Raw genomic sequence first — 12,866 nt, forward strand, 5'->3', positions numbered from 1 at the left:
AGGAGGAAGATTTCAATGCTCACCTCAGCCACAGTGGCTGCCAGCTGGCATATCTCCCCTATCCCAGGCCTTTCTCTCCTGGCCTTTCTCTGCTTGGAACCCAATCCCCCACAGTCCATCAGCCCTCAGCTCAAATGCCATTTCTCTAGGCCTTTCTGACCCCTTTCGCCCAGGAAAGTCCCACAAGACTTCTAGGAGCAGGGACATGGCAAGTCAGCTCACAGAAGGAAGGAGGAAGGAAGGAAACTAGGCTGGACAAGACTAGGGTACAATAACCAGTGCTCACTGAAGAGCTGGAATTTGCGATGGGGAGAAGAGGGAGGTCCCAGAGTGGAGAGCTCGGTGTGGGCTGGGGGTCCGAGGCTGCCTGGAGGCGGCGCCCATGGAGGGATGAGGTGGAGAGGATCCTGGGAAGGGCATGGCTGGGGACCACACTCACAAGGAAAGAGTGACTTTCAGGCTTCACAGGCCCAGGGAGAGCTGGAGTGGGGGCAGCAGCACCGACTGCCTGCCTCACGTGAGCGGAGGGGATAAGGCTTGTGTCCCGGCTCCTCCGCACCAGACCCTGTCCCTGCTCTTGCCTCAGCACATGGAATGGGACCCTGTAGCCGGGAGGTGAAGGCATGGTCGAGTAGGTGTTTAGGTGCCTGGATGGATGGAAGGATGGTTGCATGTAAGGAATGTGCCAGAAATGAGAATATATTTTCCCTCCAGGCCCCCAGAGCATCCTCCCACTTAGGGGTCCTGCAGAGGCCACAGGGCTGTCTGTCCCGGGGTGTCTCCCGGCGTCCCCACTCTCAGCCTGGGATCCAGAACTTAGGAGCCTCAAGAAGTGACGGACTCTTGGGACAGAGCCTCAGGCAGAATGTGGGTGTGTGTGTCTGTGCATGCACACACACACACACACACACACACACACACACACACACAGGTGCATAGGTGTGAGCCAGCAGATGCTCTCTGACCCATGGTCACTTCCTCGGGAGAGACTCCCAAGGAAGGGAATCTCTCTTTCCTGTCTGCTCACGTTTGGAGATAGGTGTAGAGAAGCCCTGGCATGCCTACGTCCCCAGATTCACAGGTTTTCATATGCACACACTCACACAAGCACAGAGACAGAACCGCCCCCCCCCCCCAGAAGTGTTTGGAGGGCAGCACACGGTCACGCAGATAAGCCGGCGCAGATGGACGGGACGCTGGCAGGCCCACGGTAACCATCCACAGCACGAGCCTGGCTAGGGTGGCCCGGACAGGTCCTGGGAAAAGACTGGGTGTGTGGGCTCTGGCACCAACAAAAGGCTTGAAATGAAGATAAATGAGGCTCTTCCAGGAGCCCTGGAGCCAGCCCAGCAGCCCATTCATCTTCATTGCCTCAGATATGCTTGAGAAGTGTTTTCCTGGGGGCAAGGGAGGTTTGGTGAGGGATTAGTCACTCCCTCTGGCCAGGTCCATTCCCCCAGGGAAGCAGGGCCTCAGAGGGAACCCTCAATCGACAAGAGGGGGGGACCCTATAGCAGGCAGGGCAAGGGACTGGGGCGGAGGCCTGGCCAGCTCCTGTGGCTTCCCCAAGTGGGGCAGGTGATGGGGGACTTTCTGAGGAGCTGTGCCTCAAGAGAAGTGACCTTGGTGTCCTTGGTCCCTGCCTCCAAAGCCGCTTTCCCCCACCGGGGTCTGGAGGTGGAGACGCCAGCCCTGGAACCCTCCGGAAAGGGGGAATTCTGCCCGTCCTGATAAGGGAGAAGCAGAGGCCTTGGGACCGCAGGCAGGGACTGGGGTGACGGGTGGGATGTGTGCATGGGACACGGGGCCCAGTGGGTTATGGGGGGAAGTGGCTGCCTCTCAGTGCATTCCCTACCTCACGGTCCTTTCTTTTTTGCCTTCCCTCCCTCCAGATCAATTTTGTATTTCTTTTCAACATCGTCAGGATCCTCATGACAAAACTCCGAGCATCCACGACATCGGAGACAATCCAGTACAGGTGAATGACGGGTGTCTTAACGCCCCGAGAGCAGAAGCGAGGCATCTAGGCTGGGCCCTCCAAACCCTCACAGGCCTCAGCCAGGGAGCTTGCTCAGCACCTGAGTGAGGGCCAGTGTGGGCTCAGACCAGCTTTGTCGCCCTGTCACACCCCTAGGAAGGCGGTCAAGGCCACCCTGGTTCTCCTGCCCCTCCTGGGCATCACCTACATGCTCTTCTTCGTCAACCCTGGGGAGGACGACCTGTCGCAGATCGTGTTCATCTATTTCAACTCCTTCCTGCAGTCGTTCCAGGTGGGGCATGAGACCAGATGGGGCACCGGTGTCCTCACAGAGACCTCACAGGGGACATGGTTCACATGAAATAGAACCCCAACCCTGGACCCTGGCACCCCCACCCCAGGGGTCAGGTGTCCATCACCCTAGCCTGTGGCCCAGCGCCTGTTCTGAGGGTTTTCGACAGCCTGTCACTCGCAGTGAGCCCCGGGACACCCATACCATGAGGGTGGGCTGCCCCCGAGCTCGGAGCCTCTGGGTCCAGGTATTCCCAGCTGTCCCAGCAGAGTCGCTCCCCAAGCAGGTCACTGATCCTCCCTCCTTCCTTTCCAGGGTTTCTTTGTGTCTGTCTTCTACTGCTTCTTCAATGGAGAGGTAGGAAGCTAGGCTCTGGGGTGGTCCTCAGTTCCCAGCTCAGGGGAGCCACCCAGCCTTTAGGGAGGCCCGGGGTCCCTGACTCTGCTCAGCTCTGCCCTGGACAGGGGAGGGGATGGCCGGAGAAACCACTGAGATTTGGGAAACAGGAATCCTACCTGAGGGTCTCCAACCAGTTTAGAAGGTCCCCTTCACAAAGGCCAGCACTTCACAAAGGCACTTGGAGAGATGGGTGAGCGGGGAGCCCTGGCTGCAGGGTCCCACTGGAGACAGATGCTGGAACACCACTGGTAATGGGGAGGCATTGCAGGAGTGAGTCAGGTGTGAACCGCACCTCCAGGCCCTTATGGACGCAGGGAGCAGGAGAGACACCAGCACATTCCCCCACCACGGAACAGATCACACAGCTTGGGGCCAACACCAGGGAACAAGGCACTGGGGACAGGCTGCTTAGCTCACACAGCCCAGAATCTCAGCATAAGCAGCTTGGGACAGAGGCTCACACAGGCCTGTGCTAGGTGAGGACCCACAGTGGGTTATGGGGCCAAGGGTAGACACAGCCCCAGGTCCTGAGAGCTTCCAAACACTCAAGGTAAGTGCCATGCTGAGACACTTCCCCTGCCTCTGCAGAGAGTGCCACTCTGTCTGCCTGGGTCTCTGTCAATCAAAGCAGACCCCAACACAGGCAAGGCCGACAGTAGAGACTGGCCTGGGCTGGAGGGCAGGGAGAAAGCTTTCAAAGAAAACGCACAGTGACTCTGGGGCATTTATTCTGGTCAGCCCTGTGCTAGGCTAGCATGTGGGGGACACCACCCATTTTGCAGAAAAATCCTTTAGTTCCAATACCAATGAGAATAATACGGCACCGGCCACGATCAGGTTTTGAAATGACTGGAACTGTTAGCTTGACTTTCTGTCTCAGCAGCGCACACTATGGGCTATGGCCAGTGAGGCAGGGGCTGTCTGCTGGGGGACGAGGCTGGAGGAAGGGCTTTCAGGAGGGACAGGGATGCCAAGTATGTGAGGAGAGCTCAAAGGTCTCCAGACGCCAGGAGAGCCAGAAGCAGATGTTCGAAGCTGGGGCTTGGGTCCCACCATAAAGAGGAGATGGCGGAGGGAGGGGGCAGGGAGGGCAGTGCGCCCCAAGGAGGGGTGAGCGGGGAGTTTCTCCAGGAGGGGTGAGGACAGAGGGCAGGAGCTTCAGAGGCTAATGGCTTCAGGGGAAGGACCTGCTTTTGGAACCGGCCAGTGCCTCCCTGGGTATGACAGTGGTGGTCAGGAGGACACCCCAGCCTCCCTCCCTTTAAGGGCCCCGCAAGGGGTAGGAGCGGGAGAGAAGGCTCCTGGTTCTGGGATTGGCGCCTGCAGGCCCTGCTGAGCCGCTGCCCACCCGACCCCCCGCAGGTGCGCTCGGCTGTGAGGAAAAGGTGGCACCGCTGGCAGGACCATCACTCCCTCCGAGTGCCTGTGGCCCGGGCCATGTCCATCCCCACGTCGCCCACACGGATCAGCTTCCACAGCATGAAGCAGACGGCCGCCCTGTGAGCCCCCCGTCACCCCGCTCACTCATCACTCACCATCAGGACAGCTTCCCTTTCCCGTGGGGTGCCTCTCTCTGGGTTCACTTTGCCACCTCGCAGCTCAGGCCCTGGTGGGGGCACAAGGGAGGGGAGAGATCAGCTGGCCAGCCCTGCTAGAGAGGGGTGTGCAGCAGCGGGCAGCGGGAGAGGCTCTCCGGAGCCAGGCCCGCTAGGTACCTGTCTCAGTGCAGAGGGAGCAGAGGGATGTCACAGAGACACCTATCCCTGCAGAAGAGCGGGTCACATGTCTTCAGGCATTTGCCCACACCAGCCTCTCTCCCGGCATCCTCACTATAGCCCCACTCACAGGCAAGGAAACAGGCCCAGCTCCAGGAAGGGCCTGTCCAAGCCACACAGCTCATTCATGGCAGAGCGGGGACTCCCCGCTCTGTGCAGGCTTTCCCACCAACAGCAGGGTAACGTCTGGCCTTGCTCCCTGCTCCCTGCCTTCTGCCTCCCAGCTCAGGCTGGCCTCTGCAGTGGAGGGGGCAGGGCACAGCAGCTGGAAGCAAGGAATTCGTTTGGTTTCCTCCCACGGGCTCTCACCTACACGCCACCCCAGAGCAGGCCATCTCTCTGCCCGTCCCCACCCATCCTCCTGTCCCTGGGTCCTGGAAAAGATGCTGCTTCCTGTCCCAGGAGAGCTTTTCTCAACCTAGTCCACAGACTCAGGGCCTTGGGGAGGGACACTAGAGGAGGAAGGTGCAGCTAGGATAACCCTACGCTCTTAAGCCAACCAGATACATAGTACAGATGAAGTGAGGAGGAGAAGCATGGTGGCCGGGGGGCAAGGAGTCGAAAACCAACTAGGTCTTCGGTGATTGGAACAAATCTCCCACCTCCCACTTTAGACTGGGCTTCGATTCAGCCTCCCCTTCAGAAACATCTCGGCTCTCTGTGAAATAAACCATGCCTCTGTGGAAACAGCCTTCCCTCAGGTCAAGTCAACCAGGCATGCGAAGGGGTGCTGTGGCCAAGGAGGGGGAGCTGGATCCATTCTCATTTGCAGAGCCCACGGCCCTGGCCTAGGGCTGGCTCTCCTCTCTGACCTGTGTGTCTGCCAGCCTGTCCCTTCCTTATTCCCTTATTTCTTGGTCTTTACCCCTCCTCTCCTACCAACAGCAGTTTAATTCAGCACAGAGGAGAGAGGGGCAATTCACCCAGCACGCCATAGCTCTGTCCCAAAGCCAGTGTCTGAAATCCGGAAGCAGGTGTAGACCACACCCCACAGTATCCATGAACAATACCACAGGACGTTTCCAGGAGAGGGCTGGAGTGGACAAGAGGAGGCAGGAGCCATCAGGTCGGGGTTCAGAAGAGCTTTTGCTCTGGGAATACCACCAACATATTTTTTAAAATAATTATCCCTTCTTGCATATTCTTCAGTTGACATCTAATATTATTTAGACTTTTAAATTGGTAAGAGGTGATTTCTTGCTTTTGGCAAATATTTACATTTTAAAATAAAACTGCCAAAACACTTTAAAATACATCACTAAGAATCCAAACACAGCCGTGATTTAATAGCCAGGCTTTTCTGTTTGAAAAAAACAAGCTAACCAGCTCTTCCTCAACAGCTGGAAATTTTACATTGTCCCTTCTTTTTTGGAACTTGTATCTTCATTCCATTTCCCCCCAGGGGATTTTATACTAATGCAGTGTTTTTATGGGTTAAAGTCTTTCCTTGATTACCTTCTCCTACTTCTCTGCCACAAAATATATTTGGAAATTGAAATAGAAATATTTAATTATCTGTGACTAAAATTTGTGAGAGATTAAAAAAAGAAGTCTTCTGGATTGAGTTACCACAACTATTTTTGATATAAAATATAGGATACAATTGATTAATACAACACAGACACTTAAAGTTTTTGTAAGGCAAATGTTAAACCTAAAAAGAAAAATCCATCAAAAGTACATCTGAATGGAATGGATAGGAATTTAATTGTTCATGAATCCATGGGTGAATATTTATTGCTGGAATAAATCAGGACTCAGCATCTTTTCTTTCTTTTTCATTTTTATAGCTTCACATGCTGAGAATGAGAAACCTTTTCACAAAAATAAGTAGGTATCAGGGTCCCTGACCTCCTTCTGAGACATATGCCCAAAACTGCATAGTGATCTATCATCAAAAATTATGTGTCAGCCCACCACTTAATTAAGTCCTCTTTAAATGTGGCTGAAAGAAATGAACTGAAAACCATTTGACTTGCCAAAGGCTCGGCTACCCCGGGCAGGCGCTCCTGCCATCCTTTACCAGGGGCAGCTGAGCGGGGGGAGGTTCATGGCTGGGTGCTGCACCCAAGGGACCTGCGGCCGGGCCCCCCTGCTTTGCTTCTGTTGGTGGGAAGGGACGGGGCTCCCTGGCTCTGTGCTTTCTAGAGACACAGGACTAACTCTCGTGCGCCTTGTAAAGGCTCCCTGGTGCTCAGAGGTGGCATCCTGCTGCTTGCATTAGCATCGCTGCTGGTGGAGTAAGGAGCTCAGTGCTCATCACAGCAGTGCCAGGCCCCGACCCCTCATCGCTGCTCCTCAGATGCGGCTCCTCGCCCCACGGCCCCAGTTCCCAGCTGGCAGAGCAGCCAAGTCACGAGCCTCTGCTCAGCAGGCAGTGTGGCCTGTTCCCGCTTCCGTTCAGAGAAGGCCCCTCGTTGGTCCTGTGCTGATTGACACATATCCCCTCACCCCTGGGGCCCTCGGTCATGCCCCCAGCCGGGCCTCTGGCTATGAAATGCCAGCAGAGCCAGGAGGCTCTCTGTGGATCTCCCACTGGGGAACCTCGTGAGGTTCCTCCCAGCCAAGCCAGGCCTCGTGAGCAGCTGCCTCAGCGTGGACAGTCCCTCGCTGAGCGGGCTTTCCTGCGAAGTGGCCTTGTTGGCAGACGCTCCTCCTTAGGAGTCAGGTTCCGGCACCCAGACCCCTCAGGGCCCTTTCATTGCCCTCACTTATAAAGGGGCTGAGGAGGGCTTGAGACCTCAAGGGGATTCCTCAGCCCAGCCTTCTGGCCCCACTCGCACCGAGTGGCCATAGCCCTGACCCTACACAGATCCAACCCCCTGGCCTGTACTCAAAGTGGTGCCCTGAGGTGCCCGCTGGGGTCCGAGCCTGTGGAAGGCAAGGAGGCCAACAGGCGTGGCAGGTGTGGGGCATCTGTGCCAGGGGCACGGAGCGTGAGATGTGTCCGTGCTGGAGGGTCTGTGGTGAAGGTTCCATCTGAGGCCTGAAGTCGCACGCGCCCTGCTCTCCTGTGGATGAGGCTGACTAGCAGCAGAAGGGCAAATGGACATCAAGGGGAAAAACAAGGCTCACAGAAACCGACGACCAATATGTGGACGTACGTAGCAGGAGACACACATGGGGGCTCACAGATGTGGAAGCCAACACTCTGAGGGCCGCAGAGGGAAGCCCAGATGGACACCGAGACGCCTGGGGACACGCAGAGGGGCACCCCGCCACCAAATGCACAAGTGTCCATCAGCCAGAGTCGTGCCCCATTTCCTGAGCACCGCTGTGCACCACATAGGGAAGTAACAGCACGCGTAACACAAGGTTCCTGTTCCAAGAAACTCAGCATCCACTTGAGAAGAAATAGCCCCCAACGGCACCAGGGAAAGGCAGGAGGAAGGAGGTTCTCTGCATCCCTACCTGGCTGGATCTGCCAGTGTCCGTTTCTGTCTGCTGTGGTGAGGAGAGCGTCAGGCCTAAGGACCGAAAACAAGTCAGGTTCTGCGGCTGGCACTTTCCTCAGCTCCCTGCATTTTCCACAGCTCTGAGACCACGCCTGTGGTGGCCTCAAGCCAGACAAGGTTTGGGGGACACAAGAACCTCAGCTGCCTTCCCCTAGTCCCTGCCCATTTCCCATAGTCCTGGGCAGCCCGGACTGCCACAGAGACAGACAGAACTGGAAAAGGAGCCCAGTGTTTGCTGCTCTTTCTTCCAGAGCATCTTCAGAGCACCATGGGCAGATGGGGTGCATGGGCAGTGAGGTGACAGGCTGGAAAGGGGGGCTGTCACTCAAAAGGTCACCCCTTCACATGTCTGAGGCTGACAAAGGGTGTGCCTGGGGGCTGCAAGACACAAGAGGAGTCCTTTCCTCAAGTGACACTTCAGCCAAGATCTGGGAGAGGTATGTGGAAAAGAGCGGTGCCTCCAGCCAGGGAGCCTGGCCAGGGGCTCTGAGAACACACCTGGCTGGCTCACCAGAACCAACAAGGCTGCTCTTTAAGAGCAGACTTTGGGAACCTTTGTTTCCAGACTGGCGAGGGATCTAGAAATCTACATGTTCACAAGCCCCTCCGGTGTTTCTGTTGCTGTCTGGTGCGGGAGCCACTGAACTGAACAAGAAACATCTTGTCTCTTCTTTCCAGCACAGACACACTACTACTACTACTACTGCTACTACTACTACTATTACTACTACCATAGAAAGGGAAGGTGAGTGACCTGACCTGCCTTTCCAGAAACCTCGAAGAGAAGGCCACTAGAGCAGGAAGAAAGAGGCAGGTACAAAACACGTAAGTGTATACAGCAATATGCTGATTACGGTTTCCAGCTCTGCCCCGGAAATGCCAATAATTCTCCAGAGGAAGCCACCCCACTCAGAGATGTTAGTTAGCAGGAGGGATCGGCTGAGAGCAAGCTGAGGTCCCTGCCCCATGCTGACTGAGTTTACCCCGGACATTGTTGGTAGGGATTTCTTTGCTCCGAGCCTGAAACCCTCCCACAAATCTTTAGCATGCTTCCCACCCCACAGAACCACCACAGTGGACTCCAACTAGTGAATCCTGTCCATTCTACAGGACCAAAGAGCCTCTCTTCCAGGAAGCCTTCCTACCAGCGTTGGTCAGACAAGTCCCACCTGGGAACCCATACGGCAAGGCAGTCCATGCCAGGCTCCACTGCCAGGCTGGAATTGCTCAAGGCCTGTGCTGCCACTTACGTCCACAAGAGCTCTGCACCCAGTAGGAGCTCTAGAAACATTCATTGACTAAACTGGCCTTTCGCATTTGTTCCACCTACAACTGGTAACTCATAGGCTAGAGTCCAATATGAGCAGAACAGATCAAAAGTACAAAGAATCCCAGATCTATTAGCTTTACAGTGCAGGAAAATCCATTCTCCGGCTCCATACCCCACCACCACCAAAGCTGAGGGCCAGGCCAAGCCTGAGGGCATCCCCTCTCCATGTGCAAGCAGAAAATTGGAGGAGGAGAGCCTCTCCATTCTTCCAACACTCCCCTGCAGGTGTCCGCCTATTAATCTCACACCATGGGGCCCAATGCCTCAATGGGCACTGTCTTACTACTGGGTGGAGGCAGGGGACCAGACCTGTGCCCCCCTGTCTAGGTTTGAGCCCACAGCCCTGTCCCTGGGGAGTGGAAGCACTTCTCCCAACCCCATGTCCTGGCTTAGACAACTGACTTTATGATCACCCTGCTTAAACCTCTCATTTGTCTGATGACACAGCAGGAGCCACAGAAGAATGAACTGCCTGGATAAATGAACAATGAAAGCCAGGGCCCAGACATTTTAGAATGTTAGCTACTGTACTTTGCAAAGGGAGCCCAAGCAGAGAGACCTTCTGAAGCCAAGTCCTGCATCCAGTCTCTGATAACTGCTGGCTGGACAAATGAGTGAGCAGGAAGAGGCATCAGCTCTGGAAGAAAACCATCCCTCTGTTTCTGCTGTGAAAATAAGAAAGTAATTAATTGTGCTTCATAATTAGTTCTGCCTGGCACCAACTGAACCTTTCTATGGCTCTCTGAGGCCCAACCGTGTGTGAGGAACAACCCAACATCATGGATCCCCATGGAGTCCCCTCTGCCCAAGAAGACAGAGAAATTCAAAGACTTGTCATTTCTTCCTGCTCCCCTCAGTTCTAGTCTCCATGTCCGCTGGGGAAGGCTGGGGTGGACCCTTGAGGGATAGGGACCCTTTCCTTATTCCTCCAGCTTGGCCCAAATAGTTTATCCTTCTGGGGCTTTCCAAAGCATGCACTATGGAGTCTGTGCCTCTAGTCCCCAAGCTCATGGACTCCCCTGGCCCTGGGTCTCCTCATTTATATCAGTCCTCAGTTTGAAACAGATTCTGGGCTATCCCCCACTCCACACCCTCAACACTGCACACCTACTAAACGTTAAAGTCTTTATGATGCGGGATCATCGAGCATGAAGCTCAAGAAAGAATTCTTGAGACATTTCACAGGGCAAAAAGGTGCTTTTAGTATTCTAAGCATGGGGACAGGACCCACGGGCAGAAAGAACTGCCCTTGTGAGTGTAAGGAGTGTCTAATATATACTTTGTAGTTAGTGGGGGTTAGGGTCAAGTCTCTTTTGTGTATGTTGAAAGTAAGCTTTACAGAACCTTGGAGGTCTGGCTGTTGTCAAGATAAGTTTACACTTTCTTATCTAGTAAAACATGAATCATGAGACCCTTGAAGGTCATGTTCTATGTGTCACATGTGCATCAGTGGGTCCCATGTTGTATGTGATTCTTAGTCATATTCTTCCTGCCTTAGTTTCCCTCAACATTTCCATCTGAAGGAATGAAGAGAAAAGGCCCTTCCTTAGAATGTGGATTCTTTCCCTACCTAGAAAAATATAAACATATGAAATGTGCAAATATTACACATTAAATAGTGCAGAAAATCTTTACAGAAATCCTCAAAAGAACCACAGACCCAAGTTTAAAAGCCCGTGACCTCAAGATGAAATAAAGACACTCTCATGAAACTAATTAAAGAGCTCCCACATGGGCAGAGCTCAAGCCTGCCTATGTTAGAGGGAGCGGGCACTCTGCATCACACATGGTTCTGAGCCCACTCCAGACCTCCTGAAACGCAGTCCCAGGGGTGTGATTTCACACTTTTAACAGGCTCTAGGAGCGCTGCTCACCCAGGAGGGCCCTTCTCCCTCCCTCCTTCCTTCCTTCCCTGGCACTCAAGGCCCTCGGCTCGCTGCATCTCCTGCTCTGCCCACCTCCCCCCTGCAGGATGCAGCTCTGCCTTTCCTGCACCACCTACTGTATGTAGGTTGATCTCCAGCCAGAGCTTTGTCTGCCCCTGCCCTGAAATGCCAGTACCCAGGAAATGTCAAGGTTCTAAGAGAGATTTTACTTGAACAAAGGGTCCCAAAGAATGAATCTGAATACCACTGTGTTCATAGCTTTCTAAGTGAGATTGCTAGAGGAAGCTTCTACCGAAGCACAGTGGAATGAACCACAACAGTACATAAATTAGCGCACATAGTAGGGCCAGATATGTTACTGCACTGAACTCGGAGGGAGAAAGGAAAGAAGGGAACACCACACATGCCTCAGCATAGCACACCGGACTAAATGTTTTCCCATGTACTTTCTCACTTAAGCATCTTAAAAATCCAGCAATATAGAAAAACTCAGCTTATAAAGGAAAAAAGAAAAAAACATGCTGGCTACCCTGAGCTTCCGATTCCTCTCAGGGAGTCTAACCCAGACCCGGGAACTCTTGTCCCTAAAGGGCCTTGAAGTCTTAGAGTTTCTCTGCCTCGAACTTCTTCTCAGAGTCTACAGACTTTATAAGAATTTTTAAATTTACTACTTTCATTTTAGTTATAATCTTAAAAAGCTAGATTAAGTTATAATCTTAAAAAGCTAAGATTAAAAAATCTTAAAAAGACTTTAAAAGTCTTAAAAATTTAGTAATCATCTTAAAAAATATTTGACCTTAAAACACCCTTTTCACAAACCATAAGTGACTCTTAATCTCACAACAAACTGAGGGTTGCCGGGGGGAGGGGGTTTGGGAGAAGGGGGTGGGATTATGGACATTGGGGAGGGTATGTGATTTGGTGAGTGCTGTGAAGTGTGTAAACCTGGTGATTCACAGACCTGTACCCCTGGGGATAAAAATATATGTTTATAAAAAATAAAAAATTAAAAAAAAAAAATTGAAAAAAAAAAAAAAACACCCTTTTCATAGTGTCAATGAAAGACAGTTTAATCATACAACACATGAGCTACAGTTCCTCAAACTGGGGATTCCCTGATGTATTCTGCGGAGTTCTGAGAGTCGGTGTCCCCAATCGAGGCCACTACAATATACTGAATTTGTGAACCTGCCTCGGCACGAACAACTCGGTGACTGTCGGGCTTTTCCCGAGTGAGGACCTGCCTTTTGAGCCAAGAGCTGAGTTAGGTATGTGCGTTAGGGAGTAGACATTCCGAAGTAAGTCAGTTTTTACACCCAAACACTGATTGTGGGAGCCACCCTGGAGAATATTCATTCTTACGTCAAATATTTATTGAGCATCTACTGAGTGGTCACACTCTTCTGGGCATCACAGGCATATAGCCATGAACAAAACAGACCCAAACCCCAGGCCTCAGGGAACGTACATCCTGATGTGGAGAGTGAAAAACAAGATACAGAAGGAAAATATGCTATACAGCGTTAACCGATAAAGGGGACAAAATAAACAAGGAATGGGATATAAATTGTGTATGTGTTTGAATATGAATGGAGGAAGGTATGGCTCAAGGTTTAAACTGTAAGTGGAATCACTGGGGAGCCCTCATTTCTGAGAACGGGGGGAGTCCTCGTGAGCATCCAGTCCTGGCAGGAAGCACTGCAGACAGATGGAAAAGTCAGTGCCAAGGCCGTGTGTGTGTGTGTGTGTGT

The 12,866-nt window shown here is 53.0% G+C and overlaps 2 protein-coding genes across 7 annotated transcripts in view; one reads left to right on the forward strand and one right to left on the reverse strand.

The window, feature by feature from the left end:
• Positions 1 to 4,258, forward strand: part of CRHR2 (corticotropin releasing hormone receptor 2) — a 28,791-nt gene extending 24,533 nt beyond the window's left edge. For 2 of the 3 annotated variants that reach the window (XM_059396641.1, XM_059396642.1), the window contains exons 9-12: positions 1,893 to 1,978; positions 2,135 to 2,270; positions 2,586 to 2,627; positions 4,032 to 4,258. In XM_059396641.1, the coding sequence (XP_059252624.1) occupies positions 1,893 to 1,978; positions 2,135 to 2,270; positions 2,586 to 2,627; positions 4,032 to 4,172 (405 nt within the window). In that variant the 3' untranslated portion in view covers positions 4,173 to 4,258. Of the gene's footprint in view, positions 1 to 1,892; positions 1,979 to 2,134; positions 2,271 to 2,585; positions 2,628 to 2,790; positions 2,809 to 4,031 lie in introns of those variants that run through there. The other variant, XM_059396643.1, reaches the window with a different exon arrangement.
• ZNRF2 (zinc and ring finger 2) overlaps positions 1 to 12,866 on the reverse strand; it is a 396,032-nt gene that overhangs the window by 50,785 nt on the left and 332,381 nt on the right. For 2 of the 4 annotated variants that reach the window (XM_059396644.1, XM_059396648.1), the window contains exon 3: positions 4,205 to 4,275. The exons of 1 other annotated variant lie outside the window; for it this stretch is intronic. In XM_059396644.1, the coding sequence (XP_059252627.1) occupies positions 4,205 to 4,275 (71 nt within the window). Of the gene's footprint in view, positions 1 to 2,803; positions 2,915 to 4,204; positions 4,276 to 12,866 lie in introns of those variants that run through there. One more of the 4 variants, XM_059396645.1, reaches the window with a different exon arrangement.

This window comes from Mustela nigripes, chromosome 4 (assembly GCF_022355385.1).
Source record: "Mustela nigripes isolate SB6536 chromosome 4, MUSNIG.SB6536, whole genome shotgun sequence".
Classification (NCBI taxonomy): Eukaryota; Metazoa; Chordata; class Mammalia; order Carnivora; family Mustelidae; genus Mustela; species Mustela nigripes.